This window comes from Telopea speciosissima, chromosome 3, assembly GCF_018873765.1.
Source record: "Telopea speciosissima isolate NSW1024214 ecotype Mountain lineage chromosome 3, Tspe_v1, whole genome shotgun sequence".
NCBI lineage: Eukaryota > Viridiplantae > Streptophyta > Magnoliopsida > Proteales > Proteaceae > Telopea > Telopea speciosissima.
Window position 1 is genome coordinate 66,864,427 of NC_057918.1, and position 16,979 is coordinate 66,881,405.

At 40.8% G+C, this 16,979-nt stretch overlaps 1 protein-coding gene across 2 annotated transcripts in view; it reads left to right on the forward strand.

Annotated features, from left to right (window-relative positions):
- The window catches only part of LOC122655716 (DNA mismatch repair protein MSH1, mitochondrial), a 75,024-nt gene that overhangs the window by 50,934 nt on the left and 7,111 nt on the right, over positions 1 to 16,979 (forward strand). For both annotated transcript variants that reach the window (XM_043850007.1, XM_043850008.1), the window contains 2 exons: positions 6,248 to 6,305; positions 14,229 to 14,528. In XM_043850007.1, the coding sequence (XP_043705942.1) occupies positions 6,248 to 6,305; positions 14,229 to 14,528 (358 nt within the window). The remainder of the gene's footprint in view (positions 1 to 6,247; positions 6,306 to 14,228; positions 14,529 to 16,979) is intronic.

The window sequence follows — 16,979 nt, forward strand, 5'->3', positions numbered from 1 at the left end:
AACTACTTGATATGGTCCAGGTCTACATACTTGACCATTGCTGGTTGCAGGCTTATAGGACACATCACTGGAACTACGGAGTAGCCATCTACAGCAGGTCCTCTTCAGGATCGATGGATCTCCAATGACTCTTTGGTCTTGTCCTTTTCACTTAATTCCATGCAACCAGATATCGCCAATGGATACTTGTTGGAAACTGCTACACAGATATGGATTGCTGCGAAGGACCTACGGTCAGGTGGGCAATGATGCTCAGGTTTATGAACTCCATAAGAAAATTCATGAAACCACCCAGAAAGAACTGTCCATCTCCCAGCATTAAGCTGCCCTTCGTAGCTTATGGCAACACCTGGATCACTACTCTGACTACCAGCCCACTAATGCAACAGACATTGTTGCCTATAGCAAGCATGTGGACAAGATTAGAGTTTATGATTTCTTGGTTGGTTTAAATGTCGAATACGATCAGATTCGTGTTCAAGTTCTTAGCAGATCACCTTTTCCCACATTGGAGCAGTTTTATGCCTTGGTTCATACTGAAGAAAATAGATGGGCTGTCATGCTTCATCCTCCTACCATTGATCGATCTGCCCTACAAACTGGTTCAGGTTTTACTCCCATATCTAATGGGTCTTCTCGCACTGGTGATACCTCTAAGGAGGTTATTAAATGTGAGCATTGCCATAAGCCATAGGACACCAAAGCCACCTGCTGGAAACTTCATGGTAAACCAGCTGATTTTGAAGCCAAACATGGTCGTGGAAAGTCCAAGCCAAAAGCTAATTACACTGAAGCTGCTGCTATTCCTTCTATAGACATTGGTCTCACGTTGGATGAACTTCAAGCTTTCTGTCGCATGTTAAAGGCATCTTCAGCTGCACCTGCCATGCCATCTGCACCCGCTGCCCCTTCTGGTTCTCACTTTGCTTTAGGTATTCCAGTCGATAGTCATTGTGCATTGGCAGTCTCCAGTCCCTGGATTATAGACTCCGATGCTACTGACCACATGACTGGTTCCTCCCAATTCTTTCACCAATATTCTCCCTCTTCTGGGAAAGACACTGTTCGAGTAGCTAATGGTTCCGTTTCTTCTATCTCTAGAAAGGGTTCTATTCATTGCTTTCCTAGCCGTACATTATCCTCTGTCTTGCATGCTCCTTCTTACCCTACTAATCTTCTTTCAATTAGTAGTCTTACTAAGGATTTGAATTGCATAACATTTTTCCCCTCTCATTGTGTCATACATGATCTAATGAAAGGGACGACGATTGGGGGTGGTAAGGTACATGGTGGTCTCTACTTGATTGACACGGGTTCGACTTCTCTCATGACAGTTTCTTCTCTAGCTCATCAGTTACATTCAGCTTCCTCTCTTGACCTCTATCAATGGCACTGCCAGCTACGACATCCTCCTCTTTGGATTTTAGCTTCGTTATTTCTTCAGTTGGTAAAAATTGTAATATGGATGAGTTATTATGTGTGGCTTGTGTTTTAGCCAAACAGACTCGTTCTAGTTATTCCCCTTTGAATAAAAGAAGTGTTTCTCCTTTTGCTTTATTTTATACTAATGTATAAAGTCTTGCTCGTCGGGCATCCATTTCTGGTCATGGATGGTTTGTTAATTTTATTGACTGTCATACCCACACTACTTGGGTGTACGTGATGTAACACAAGAGTGAAGTTTTTCACTGTTTTCAGCTCATCCACTGTATGGTTCAGACCCAGTTCAATGCAATTCTGAAAATTCTGCACAGCGATAATGGCAGAGAATACATGGAGGGTCAGTCCCAAACATGTTTGGTTGACAATGGGATACTTCATCAAACCAGCTATGTAGACACTCCCGCCTAGAATGGTTTTGGTGATGCAAAAATCATCACCTCCTGGAAGTTGCTCAGGCTCTTATATTTGCCCGAAATGTTCCTTCTCATTATTGGAGTAATGTTGTTCTTACCCCTGCCTACTTGATAAACCGCATGCCTACTTGTGTTCTTGCTGATTGTGCGCCTACAGACATTCTTCATGGGTGGTCGTCCTTTGTTGTTTCGCCGAATATCTTTGGTTGTGTTTGCTATTCTTGTAAACATTACCCCCATGGCAAGCTTGATCCTTCTGGTGTTCGGTGTATTTTTTGGGGCTACTCAGCTACTCAAAAGGATATAAGTGCTATCATCCTCCTACCCGGCGCACCTTGGTCACTATGGATATTGCCTTCCATGAATCCCTGGGCTATTATTCCCAACCACCTCTTCAGGAGGAGATTGATTCTATGGGTGTTGAAGATGTATCTGCTATAATACATGTTCCTATGACTCCTTCTGAAGGGAAAGATGTTCTAGCTTCTTCTCTGATTCCTGTTTAGGGGGAGCAATCTGTTCGAAGGCCTGTGAGTCAGATTCCTGTTGATAAAGTCTATACCTGAACTCCTAAGCAAAAAGGGCAAGTTGAGACTATCACCTCTACAACACCTCTACTCCTCCAGTCATCATCCAGAGCCTACTACTCCATCTAGTAAGGATCCTTCATGATTTACCTATTGCTATTCGTAAAGGCACTAATACATGTACCTAACATCCCATATCCAATTTTGTTTCATATGATTCCCTTTCTTCTTCTTATCGTGCTTTTGTGTCTTCTCTTTCCTCTGTTTCTATTCCATAGAAGTGGCAAGAGACTTTTGCAGATACAAAGTGGAAAGCAGCTATGATGGAAGAACTGAAAGCCTTAGAAAAAAATAAGACATGGGAGCTAGTGCTTTTTCCTCTAGGCAAGAGACCAGTTGGCTGTAAATGGGCATTTGTAGTCAAGTAGAAGATATATGGGTTAGTGGATAGATACAAGGCAAGACTTGTAGCTAAGGGGTTTACTCAAACCTATGGGATCGACTACCAGGAGACATTTGCTCCAATTGCAAAGTTACACTGTTCGGGTTCTATTGTCCAAGGATCTAAAACTCGGGTCTCGATACCAACTCGGCTCTTGGAAAAACTGAGACGAGTCGAGATCTCACCGAGTTGGTGCAATTTTTTTCCCCCCAACTTGAAGCCTCAACTTTAGGTCAACCTGAGATCCGACATCTCACCGAGATATGTCGAGTTTTGGCAAGTTGGGTAAGGTATTTAAGTGGTAGATGGGGTAAAAAAAGGGCCGAAACCGAGATCCAAACCGAGATCTGAGATCTCCCCAAGATATTGCACTTTTGAGACTCGCAAGCAATCTCGTCTCGGCTTTTCCAAAAACCGGGAAACTCGGCGAGATCTCGCCAAGTTCTCAATCTATGCTATTGTCATATGTTGTAAATTTAGGTTGGGATTTACAGCAGTTGGGTGTCAAGAACACATTTCTTCATGGAGAGCTTGAAGAGGAAGTTTATATGGAGATTCCTTTGGGTTTTTCATGTGACAAGACACATGGCAAAGTCTACAAACTGAAATGGGCATTATATGGGCTGAAGCAGTCTCCTCGGGCTTGGTTTGGCAGGTTTCATAAAGCTATGATTTATGTAAGGTACAAACAAAGTAATGAATAACCACACTCTGTTCATCAAGCGTTGTGGAGATAAAGTTATTGTTCTCATAGTCTATGCCGATAACATAGTTGTGACCGACAATGATGTTGATGAGATCTCTCAACTGAAAGTTTTCTTCGGACGAGAATTTGAAATAAAGGATCTTGGAAAGCTAAGATACTTTCTTGGGATTGAAGTTGCTCGTTCCTCCAAAGGCATCTTTCTTTCTCAAAGGAAGTACGTCCTAGATCTTCTCTCTAAGACTGGTTTGTTAGGGTGTCACCCTTGTGATACTCTTTCAGAAGCTACTACTCATCTAAAGGAAAAAGATGGTGAACCTGTTGATTAGGGACATTATCAGAGATTGTTGGGGAAGTTGATCTACCTCTCCCATACTAGACCAGACATTGCATTTGCAGCGGGTCTGAACAGTTATTTAATGCATGATCCTTACTCCACTCATATGGTTGTTGTTCTTTGCATTCTCCATTACTTGAAGTCAGCTCCAGGAAAAGGGATTCTTTTGTCCCCACATGATCATCTCCGTGTTGAGGCCTACATTGAGGCTGACTAGAGTTGTTCTTCTGATCGAAAATCTACTTTAGGTTATTGTACGTTTGTAGGAGGTAATCTTGTCACGTGGCGTAGCAAGAAGCAGAATATTGTGGCAAGATCTAGTGTTGAAGTAGAGTTCCGCGCTCTGGCACAAGAATCTGTGAGTTACTATGGCTTCAAAGCTTACTCCAAGACCTTGGTGTCTCTATTCGTTGCCCAATGTTGTACTGTGATAACAAAGTCGCAATTAGCATTGCCCACAATCCTGTGCAGCATGATCGTACCAAGCACGTGGAGATTGACAGACATTTCATCAAGGAGAAGTTAGAAAGTGGTCAGATTTGTATGCCTTTTGTGAAGTAAGGTGATCAGCTTGCTAATGTCTTCGCTAAAGGATTGGGTGGGAAATGGTTTCATCCAAATTTGTCCAAGTTGGGCATGTGTGATATCTATGCACCAACTTGAGGGGGGAGTGTTGAGTTATGTAACCCGCAAGGGTATATTTTTGGTCTTTTCCCCCTATGGCTGATCATTCATTAGAGTTGGTTATGGGGGGCTTAAGTGTAATCCTACTCTTATGAATTTAATTATAAATAGAAGGGCTTGGTGATCACATTGATCATCCAAGCATTACAGCCATTAACATTCTGTTAACACTTTGTCCTAAACCTGGTACTATCATTATGACTTAATTGACCAAAATGAGAAGAAGGGGGAGGGTTTCCCCTTGGTTTAGGCCCCTCAAGCTAGAAAAAATTGTCCTCTTGTGCAACTAAAACTAATGAAAATGATGTTATTAACAATCATATCTTATTTATAAACAGGAATTTGAAACGGCCGGTCATGTTAACCATTGTATCTCGCTCCCTAGTACTATTATAACCTTTTCCATGTCATGTTGTTGACTTATGCGGAGGTCAGAAGTTGAGGACTAGTATAACCACTAGACCAGCTATACGAGTCCCACAGTTGAGAGAAAACTAGCAGTGAGATCTCGCGGTTGGTGCATTTTTTCAACCAAACCTGCTTTGGGTCAACTCAAGATCTAGACCGAGAGCGAGATATAAGTTTGTCCAATTAGGTAAGGTATTTAAGTGGTAGGTGGGTTAAAATAATGGGTTGAAACCGAGATCCGAGATCTCGCCGAGATCTTGCCGAGATATTGCACTTTTGAGACTCGCGGGCAATCTCGTCTCGAGATTTCAAAAATCCGAGAAACTCGGCGAGATCTCACCGATCTCGCGAGTTCTCGAACCTTAGTCCCACCACCTTTTCAGTTTTCCAGTTAGATTCCTGATTTTTATTATAAACTGCGTTTAAACAGGAAAGCCCTGACAGGACCAAGTTTCCTATTTCTTATAATCATAAGCTCTGAGCTCTTGACCAATACAAGAGTTTGGGAACTATCCTTCCAGTGGTACGATTTCTGCTCAGGTACGGGCAGAAGTGGAGTTGGATCTATTAGTGCTTCCAGATTTGTTTAAGTCCACTAGAAGAATTATTATAAGATATGTGATATTCTGATTTATTTAGCCTTTGGCAACTCAGATCAGCCTTAGCAAACCTAGGTTAGAGAAATGAGTTCTTGGTGGAATAAATTGAGCGACTCAGGGTCGCATTCTCCCTGGTTCAAATGTACCTCTAGCTTCAGATGGAACCAACTGATGAACAAACTGGTTGCAAGGAGCTGACACAGTTCTGCGTTGTTTTCCCATGAAGTAAATTAATTGTGGAGGCTAACGTTTAAGAAGGGGGATAAGCAGCAGGGTGAAGAACGATGGACCAAGAAGTGTAGGTTTTGTTGCAACATGAATTTTTGGAATTCTCTTGGGTGGTAGCTGGAAGCCTGGAAGTGTCATGTTCATCTCTGAGAAAAGTTCTCAAAGTGAACAGAGAATAATTAATCTGCTGAGATACCCTAATGACCTATCTGTTAACTTCTCAATTGGCTCGATGTTGTCTCAAATCCTTTTTTTTCTTGTCGTATATAAACTAAGTTGAATCCACTATTTTACGTGCATGCCTATAAGCCTATTATTGAGTTCGCTATTACTTTCCTCTTCTGTGTTAGTTATCAACCAAAACATTCATCACTAATACAGATGGGCAAATTGCAGACACTATTTCATGGTAGCATGTGTCTTTATTATTTCTGATCGTGATTTTCATTGACATCTTTTGTAGTGAAGGGAGAAGAAGGAAATGGGTTTTTCCTACACTTGTTGAGTTCAGTGAAACCAAGGTATTGTTCTAGTCAACTCTGATTAACTTGTCATTGTCTATAATTTGAGGACGTGGAGACTGAGCTCACATTGCAGACTTGTTTTGTACTTTTCTCCCCCCCCCCCCCCCAAAAAAAAAGAAAAGAGATGTTTGTTGTCTACTTAAATTATTTGGCTTTATTGTATAATAAAGAACTTGCCCTTTATTTAAATCTCACGGTACTTTATCTTTATGGACTTACGTTGTTAAAGCCAAGGATCAAGAACTCGGAGCCGACACTAGTTTTGACCAGCCAAAAACCAAGGTTTCGACCATTTCTCAGTCGAAACCTGCTATTTTCTCCAGGCCAACTCGAAACCTTGGTTTCGAGGCCCGGAAGTTGTTTTTTTTGCTTGATTCTTGTTGTGCTGCCTATTTTTGACATTTTGAACCCAATCCATGCATTAGTTTCATATAGAGAATACTCAAAATAATACTTGTGATTTTAACCCAAGTTTGATCATATAATTGTTCTTGGACATGTTATTGAATAAAGTTTGACTAGAACAAAACACCTTCAATATAAATCAGATTTAAACAATCTTGGATTTGTTTGAAAGCTTTGTTGGAAAGCTTTCCAACAAATCCATGATTGTTAAAAGATTTATATTGAAGGAGTTATGTTGTGGTCAAACTTAATTTGGTGCATGCGAATGATGTTTAAAATAGCTTTGAATGGAAATAAATTTTTAGGCATCAAAACAAATGAATAATTTACATTTTTTTGGTTTTTAGCAATGTTTTATCATATTAAGATTTATAGAATTTTAGATTTGAGAAAATCCTCAGCATTTAAAAGTTGAAAATTGCACCTACTGCCGAAAATCCAATTTTTGTTCTTGAACTGAGGGGATTGACTTTTATCCTTTTAAAATTTATTTTTTAACTATTTTTATTGGATTCAAATAGGTGGTATTTGCTTATTTGTGAATAATATTTTAAGTAAATGAAAAATAAGTGTTTGTCTTGGTTCCTCAAGTTTTGATGGGGATAGGTGCATTTATGTAGGCGTTCAGTTCAAAACTTGTGAAATTACTGAAATATGAGCCAAACAGTGTCAAAACGATGCGAAACCTGTCGAAACCAGGTCGAATTTAAAGTCGACCTATATCTCGTCTCGGTAGGCTAACCAAGACAACTCGGTCAAAACCTGTAGTTTCAACTGAGTTCTTCTTCCATGGTTTAAGCCTAGCACAAAAAAAGAGAGGTTGTTTAAGCCTTAAATGCATAGTTCAAACTTCAAAAACTCGCCGAAATTCAAACCTCCTGAGACGAAACATCATACAAAACGTCGAAACCCAAAACATACAATGTTTCAACCGAAATTTCGGTCATTTCGTTTTGGACTCTCGCTCATTTCGGTCTAAAAAATGCACTGGTTCGTCGAAATTTCGGTTATTTCGGCCTTTTGCACACTGAAATGGCCAAGAAAAACTTATAGAAAAAATTACAATGTTTTAGGTGAAATTTTGTCGAAATTCCGGTAACTCGGAAATTTCAGTCAGGCCGAAATGGCCCTCCAAGACAAGTTTTTGAACTACGTTTAAATGTGTCAAAAATATTTACACGATTTAACAAAGAATCGATTGGATACAATAATGAAGAATAGATCAGACCCAAGTTGATGCAGTGGCTTTAGAGTGGTTGGATTGATACAAGCAAGTTTGGAAACCTAAGTCCAAACAAAACCGACCCAACCTGGGTTTTTGGACCAACAAGGGTTGGTAGGGTTTATTTATTTGGGTTTATCTTGTAATCTTTTATTCCTTCATACCAGTTCTGAATGATCTGAGATCTTGGGTGTGAATCTCTCCACTATAAGCGACTAAGATCCCAGGGCATTGTTCCCCGACACCCATCTTATCAAGGGTTGTAATTAGAACTCTGGTATTGATCTCATCCTCCACCGCCACACTCAGTTGCAGGTCCTTCGACCAGTTTTTCTTGCTTGTTGTGTCTGATCATTCCCAACTGGAGTTGATAGGGCCTTGGGTGGTGAGCTTTCACCTGAAATGCCTGGCCTATCAAAGGATATCAGAGTGAATTATTGTTCCCAAAGCTTGCTGGACTTTTGCCCTCTATTCTTGATAGAGAGGTTGAAGACAACCTCTTCTCCAAGTCGTGGCTTTGTTTTAAAAGCCATATTTCTTAATTCCCTAAAATACCACCTCTTTGTTTCTTAATCAGATTCTGTCCTTTAGTTGTTTACTTCCAAGTTTGTCCCCCACCATTATTCTTGACCCCTTAATTGCCCCTCCCTATTCTATTATCCAAGTAACCCTTTAAGGTTCTGCTTTGCACCATATTGCCACTTTCTTTTGTAAACTTCAATATATTTACAGAGCCACCATGACTTCTCACATTTGAGTTATTTAGTACTTGGTTGGGACCATAACGAACGCAAACAGGGTTTCTAAACCCCGGGATCGCATCAGTTGGTATCAGAGATAAAAGTCCTCCATATCCTAACCATCGAGGCCAATAGTGAGGTTCTGCAATAGCTTAACTCGTATAAAGATGTAACAAAGTCAGAATGTCAGATATTGCTAACCTCACAGATTATGTTGATGCCCTCAACACAACTATTAGTTCTATTCAAACTATGATGACATCCATGTAAACTTCTATTGGCCAACTGGTGGCTTCAGATAAAGGAAAGAGTCTCATTCAATATGGGGATTTTTCCAACTCCGTCCCACAAGGCCAGTCTCATGGTACACCACTACTACACACTACCATTGCCACCTCAATTTACACCACCATTGCCACTTTATATACCCCCACCACCATCATATGGAGTTGGTCAATATGATGATCCTTTTTATGGAGCTGAAAGAGGAGTGAAGCTGGACGTCCTTGATTTTTATGGGGATAACAACCCAAAGCAGTATCTTGACTAGGTTCATAGTTTGAAGATATTCTTCAGATGGTATGGGTTGATTGAAACCAGGAAGATTCAATTTGTAGAGGCTAAAGTGAAGGGAACTGAAGCGTATGGTTCGAGTCTGGTGGATCAAACACCAACAATAGAATCGGACTTGAGGCACTGGGTTAATCACTACTTGGCTTGAAATGAGCAAAGCCATGAAACGAGATTCCTGCCTACCGATTACAAGGAGTCCCAGTTCCCAATACTGAGACAGGAAAGCATGGCAGTTGAGGAATATATCGACATATTTTACTCCTTAGCCACTCAATCTGATTTTAAGTGGGATGAGGAGGTATTGGTGACACAGTTTCGTATTGGCTTGCATTCTCAGATCAATGTTTCACTAGCATTCAGTCGACTGCCTATGATGAAGGATGCAGTAGATGTGACATATCAGGTAGAAGAGAGTCTGAAGAGGCCTATACTCAGAAGACTTTCTATGATACATTTCCTAGGGGTGATAGTTCCAGTCAACAGTAGTCTTTTCCCCATGTAAACTCATTCAGCAAACCACAGGCTAGTGGTTCATTTATTGCATCTTCACGACCTAAACAGCCATATTCTCCATCTCGACGTGGTGCTAACAAACCTCATGTGTTGCCAAAGGCTTCCATCCAAATGTAGTCCTAGATGGACAAAGGATCTACTAGGAACCAAGTAATCAGGACCTGCTGGCCGATTGGGCATATTTGATGAATTAGGTCCAAATTTAGGGTTAGGATTAGGGTAATGTGTATGAGTCTTATTTGGTAAAGCTAGGCAGGTCTAGGGGAAAGCTAACAATGAAGGTTTGATGATGTTTGAGTGAGAAATTAAAAATCAGAAAATTAGGGTTTCGGGTTTTGGGGAAGATGAGAGTGATGGGTTTTAGGGTTTAGAGTGAGAGTTTGGGCTGGGGCTTTAGGTTGAACTCTCTAATGGTAGAAAGGAGCACTCGGCCAAGGTTGGGTGAGGTTTTCATGGTTGGATATGGCTAGATGGAAATTTTAGGGTTTTGGGGTTTCGTGGAGATGAGGGGAACTAGGGTTTAGATGAGGGAATAGGTCTAGGGTTAGGATCGAGTGTAGGGAATGAGGTGAGGGTACTGTGGTTACAATTTGAATGAAAACTGTTGGTGGAATTGAGCTGGACAGATCAATGAATGTCTAGGGTTCATATGGATAATGGATCGATGGAGATTTTAATGGAGGGGATGGTATTGAGGATTGGTTGGCTTAGGTTAGAGGAATAGGAGAAGAATGTGAATGCTGAAATAGTAAATTACTTGTAATTGAATATCTTCATTGGCAGCAGCTTGAAGAAGATAGGGTCTCCCGATCTACAAGATACAAGGAGATGAAAAGAAGATCCTCCAGGGCTACAAGATGCAAAGAGTCGATTGGAGATCCACCAATCCCTTCACGTTGATATTACTCACAAGGCACACTCTCAAAGGAGCAAAGCAGCATCAACAGTAGCAGCAAGCAAAAACAAAGTTTATTTTTCAAATCTGAACTGTGGGGGAGCCTCCGACGATTTTATTAATTTATAATATGGCCATAGGCCTAAAACGTATTCATCCTAGGAATTTGAATCCTAGCCTGAATCCTAATTACAAACTAAAAAGCATTCCCTCTAAAAATCTTGGAGGGGTGGGATTAAAACACTTAAAAGAGAGATTCCCTAACTACCAATAGGAAATAAGCACCTAACAACCAATAGGATTAATTCACTTAAATTGAACCATGGTCTGTACTGGTTCAAATGTTCAATTTAAGTTTACAATTGACTGAAAATAAACTAAGTATGGAGTTAAACTAAGGCTCCAACACTCAGCCCTAAGCTTAGGGCTTCTTCTTCTTCTTCTTCTTGAGGATGCTTGGATCTGCATCATCCAGTGTTTCACGTGCGAAGGGTAAGGGCATGTCTCTACTCAGTGTCCCAATCGTTTGGTAGCCTATATTGATAAGGATTCTTTTATACTTCTTGCCTCGGAAGAGCAACCAAATCTTGAGGCAGTTTGTTTTGAGACAAAGCGTGAGATTGGTAAAGCCAATTACAATGACTGTGATAGGGAGCGACAACCTTGTTATGTTCTTTGTCTTGTTTTGACAGCTCCCAAGGTTTCCGACGGAGCAGATTGGTGCCATAGTAGTATCTTCCAGACCTGAGTGAGGTGTAATGACAAATTGTGTAGCATATTGATTGATGGGGTTAGTTGCATTGTCGTCTCTGAAGACGTTCGCAAGTTGGAGTTGAGACAAAGCCACACCCCATTCCATACAAGGTTGCATGGGTGAACAACATCAAACTCAAGATTACTGACAGGTGTTTGCTCACATTCTCTGCTGGTGGGTTCGTAGATATAGTGCAATTTTACGTCTTCCCTCTGAAGGTGTATCATGTTCTTTTTGGACGAACATGGCTAGTTGATAAAAACGTGCAACATTGTGGATATGCGAATATCTACTCTTATAAGTATGACAGCAAAGAAATGAAGTTTCTTCCCACTAAGGACTTCCCAAAGATCAAGCTCAAGAAGGTAGCAGGTTCGTTCCTCCTCCAGCAAGTTGACTCAGATGGCATGATTGGCATCCTGGGTCCTCATCCAAACTCGACAGAGTCGAGTTCCTTTCAGAGGAGGAGAGTTGCAGCGGCTCTAGAGTGGGTGGGCTGATATGAGTGGGTTTGGACACCCATGCCTAAACGTAACCAGCCCAGGCTGGGTTTTTGGACCAACAAGGGTCGATAGGGTTTATTTACTTATTTAGTTAGGTTTATTGTGGATTTATTTTGTAATCTTTTATTCCTTTTATTTTTTCATGTTTTATTTTGAGTGGGATATACTCCATTTTAATCTTAGTATTAGCATGTAACCATTGCTGGACTGTTTTGAATAGAAATGGAAACTTTTTGTTGGTTGCTGCCAAGAGCTGTGAGGGTGTGTACTGCTCTTTCCTTGCTCTTCTGTTCTTTTCTCCTTCCTTATCTCAGAACCTTCATACCAGTTCCGAATGATCTGAGATCTTGGGTGTGAATCTCTCCACTATAGGCGACTAAGATCCCAGGGCATTGTTCCCCGACACCCATCTTACTGAGGGTTGTAATCAGAACTCAGGTACTGATCTCATCTCCACCGCCACTCAGTTGCAGGTCCTTCGGCCAGTTTTTTTGCTTCTTGTTTCTGATTGTTCCCAACTGGAGTTGATAGGGCCTTGGGTGGAGACCTTTCACCTGAAAATTTTAGGCCTATCGAAGGATATTGGATGAGTTATTGTTCCAACAGCTTGCTGGACTTTCACCCTCTATTCTCGATAGAGAGGTTGAAGACAATGTCTTCTCCAAGTCGTGGCTTTGTTTTAAAAGCCTTGTTTCTTACTCCCTTAAATTTCCCCGTCTCTTAATCAGATTCTACCCTTTAGTTGTTTACTTCCAAGTTTGTCCCCCATCATCATTCTTAACCCCTTATTTGTCCCTCCCTGTTCTATTATCGAAGTAATCCTTTAAGATTCTGCTTTGTACCATATTGCCACCTTCTTTTGTAAACTTCAATATATTTGCAGAGCCGCCATGACTTCTCAGATTTGAGTTATTTAGTACCTGGGTAGGCCCATAGTGAACCCAAATAGTTTGTGAACCCCGGGATTGCATCACAAGTTCTCCTGATGCAGATTCATCACCAAAATAGGCTTGTTTTACTAGGAATAAGTCTGGGGTTGGGCCTTTTGATCCCATGGGTTTTCAGTTTAATAGGTAACTTTTATAGACCTAAAGTATGGGTAATGTAGTTTTTAGTATTGTTTTAGTAGGTCATGTGACTTTTTTAGTTGTCATGTGGCAAATTAATTGTCCCCTTTCCTCTCCACGGTTTTGCAGAAGGAAAGTGTTGATGTAATTAGAATTGGCCAGGGGTTTCTACTCCTAGGCTGAATAGGTTTTTGGGGTTTAGCCCCTTGTAAATAAATAAATCGCGGGGCTCTTCTTTACCTCACAATTTAAAAAAAAAAGTACTCTTAAGCTGCTGCTGCAACTTGTCTTCTCCAAGGAGAATTGTCTTGTGTTTGATCAAGGCTGACGGAATCAGTGTTTGATCCGATTGACACCTTGCAATGGGAAGGTGGTTCGTGGTTACTTTCAACTTGTTCATTCACTGTTCTACATTCAAGTTCTGCTTTCAAGCATCAGTCTGCATCAACAAAAATTCTGTTCAAGTTGTTCTTCATTAAACAAGTAAATCCCAAACCCTAACCATTCTCTTCTTCTCCTCTAGACCACCCACAACCAGCATAGCGTAAACCAACCATCAGAACCCTACCAAAGCTTGACTCAGTGCTCCTCTACCCCCTTAGAGAACTTGATCCAACCCTGGTCCTATTGTGCCCAGCCAACTAATATTCTCACTTTTCTCTCTTCCTAACCCTAACCCTAGTGGCACCATACCTTGTTGCCGATCCTGTATAGCAGCCTCTAGAGGTGGGGTTTTTTTTTTTTTTTTTTTTTTTTTTTTAAATGTACCCTTCACTGGAACACTCCTATATATCACCTAACCTTAACTCTAACCTAAACCCCACTAAACCCTAACCCTAACCCCAAATTTAGCCTTTCCATTAATTTAACCCTAACCAAGTCAACCTTTGAAGAACAGATTCTGGTTTTGGTTTCTAGTTAGATTACATGCAACCTAGAACTAGAACTACATAAGCTCCTGCTAGAATTGAAGTGTCATTCCTATTTTAAAAGGTTGAGGAAGGGGATTCCTATACCAAAACATTTGTTTTACATGGACAGATAAAGTGATTGGCAAACGATTGATCTAATTTGTTTGTCATTACTTCTACAGACACAAACACAGTGCAGATGCACAGTCCCCCAACCCTTCCCCCACATACAAAAAATAAACGTAACACAGTCGCACCCAAAAATCTTTGATTGTTCGCTTTCGTATTGTGTGTTTTGCATTATATTACTCTTACATTGATATTAAATTGAATGCAGGATGAATCATTATCTGACGGTGCCAATAAAATGGCAATAACAGGATTATCACCTTATTGGTTTGATGTAGCACAAGGCAGTGCCATTCTTAATACAGTGGATATGCAATCATTGTTTCTTCTAACTGGGCCTAATGGTGGTGGTAAATCAAGTTTGCTTCGGTCAATTTGTGCAGCTGCATTGCTTGGAATATGTGGACTGATGGTTCCTGCTGAATCGGCCATTATACCACATTTTGATTCTATTATGCTGCACATGAAATCTTATGATAGTCCCTCCGATGGAAAAAGCTCGTTTCAGGTACTTTTTGGGTTTTGAATTCTGAATATCATTTCCCTATACCTGGTTTTATTGCCTTTGCATGAGGTATATTTATTTGAGGCACATGACTTGTCTGATGACTAGTCTGATGACTAGTCTTTCATCTCTATGCCTATTCTTTAAGGGACACTGTTAATATATTTTAATCTAGTTATTATTCTGTTTATAAATTGTTTTAGTATCACTTAATGGTCGTTCTTTCTTTGGACAACTAAGGGTATTATTTGTCGTAGTAGTTTACTTTTCGACAAATTTACTCTTTTCTTTTCTTTTTGTTGTAATATAGGTTCAGGGATAATATTGTCCTTGTACCTATAGTGTCTAGGTTCATTATGCACATGTTAAATGTGTTAGATAAGGATTGAGTAAATCATTCCATATTTGTAATATTCTAAAGTTGTAAATAAAGGCATGGCCTCTGTCTCATTGACAAGCCAGTATTCGTGGAACACAACATGGTATCAAAGCCAAAATTCATCCGGAAATATGGGCAGTAAATTTTTTTTTTCTGAACGCAAGAACCGGCATCTGCTAGAGGTGGCTTGCTCTCTGATGTTTGCTATGGCTGTTCCTCCTCGTTTTTGGGGTGATGTCCTTGCAACAACTTTCCTTATCAATCGGCTTCCTTCAAGAGTCTTAGAGGGTCGCTGCCCATTGGATATTTTGTTGGACTCATCTACTTTTGTTGTGCCCCCAAAATTTTAGGTTGTGGTGTTTGCCCGGAACCACCATGTTCACGGCAAGTTCGATCCAAAAGGGCTTCGGTGTGTCTTTCTCGGCTACTTAGCCACCCAGAAGGGGTACAAGTGCTATCATCCTCCAACCAGGAAATTGTTTGTTACCATGGATGTTGTGTTTTGAGAGTCTGAGGCCTACTTTACATCACCGGAACCTTTGCAGGGGGAGATTCTTAGTGATTCAAAGCATAGTTGTCATGGCGTCGCCATGGCGTTGCCATGGAGTCCTGGCATGATTGTTCCTTTGGATGTTCATGTACCTACTATAGAGGATTCTTCGTTGAACTGGAGGATGGGGTTACAAGTCAGGAACAAGAAATGGGACAGAATGAGCAGCAGCAATCAGTCCAGGGGGAGAAAAATGTGCAAAGTTACTCGCAAGGAACCTTTTTTCCTTCTCATGGACCTTTGTATAAAGAGACCACCACCACTGATCCTACACAATCAACACCTGCTCCGAGTCCCACTCATTTTCTTGGTAAGCTTTCTTTCTATCCCTGTCTGGATTTACCTATTGCTCTTCAAAAACCAAAGCAGAGTTGTACGTAACACCCAATTTCCAATTTTGTATCTTACAAATCTCTAACTCCCTCTTTCCATGCCTTTGAGTTTTCATTATCCTCTGTTACTATTCCTAACAATTGGTAGGAAGCAATAGCCGAACAAAAATGGAAGGATGTCATGAATGAAGAAATGCGTGCCCTAGAGAAAAATCAGACCTGGAATTTGGTAATTCCTCCACCAGAAAAGAAACTCGTTGGCTACAAATGGGTCTTTGTAGTGAAGCACAAGTCAGACGGTTCAGTAGAAAGGTATAAAGCAAGGTTGGTCGCCAAAGGGTTCACTCAAACCCAAGGAATCGACTATAAAGAGACTTTTGCTCCTGTGACAAAAATGAATATAGTGAGAGTCATCATTTCATGTGCTGTGAATCAAGGATGGGATCTCCAACAACTTGATGTGAAGAATGCCTTCCTACATGAAGATTTGGAAGAGGATGTTTACATGGAGATACCTCCTGGTTTTGCTTCTTCCAAGACTTAGGGAAAGGTATGCAAGTTGAAGAAGGCCTTGTATGGTCTAAAGCAGTCACCGAGAGCTTGGTTCAGTCGCTTACATAAAGCCATGGTGACATATGGGTATAAACAGAGCAATGCTGATCACACCTTGTTTGTAAAAAGGGTGGGACAGCATGTGACAATTTTGATTGTCTATGTTGATGACAGTGATCATGGACAGCGATGCACAGGAAATCCAGAAGCTGAAGACTTATGTGGGCAGCGAATTCGAAGTCAAAGATTCGGGAAAGTTAAGGTATTTGTTGGGGATTGAGGTTGCTTATTCAGCAAAGGGCATATCTCCCTCTCAAAGAAAATACACCTTGGATTTATTGAGCGAGATAGGAATGCTTGGTTGCAAACTAGCAGATACTCCTCTTGAGCCTAACATACATTTGAAGAGTAAGGAAGGTGACCCGGTGGATAAGGGTAGCTATCAGAGATTAGTTAGCCGGTTGATATATCTTTCACATACTCGACTGGATATTACATTTGCTGTAAGTGTTGTGACTCAATACATGCATGACCCTTACTCTTCTCATTTGGAGGCAGCATATAGAATACTTCGGTACCTAAAGTCCTCCCCTGGAAAAGGAGTCTGGTATTCTCCACATAGTCATCTTCGGATAGAAGCT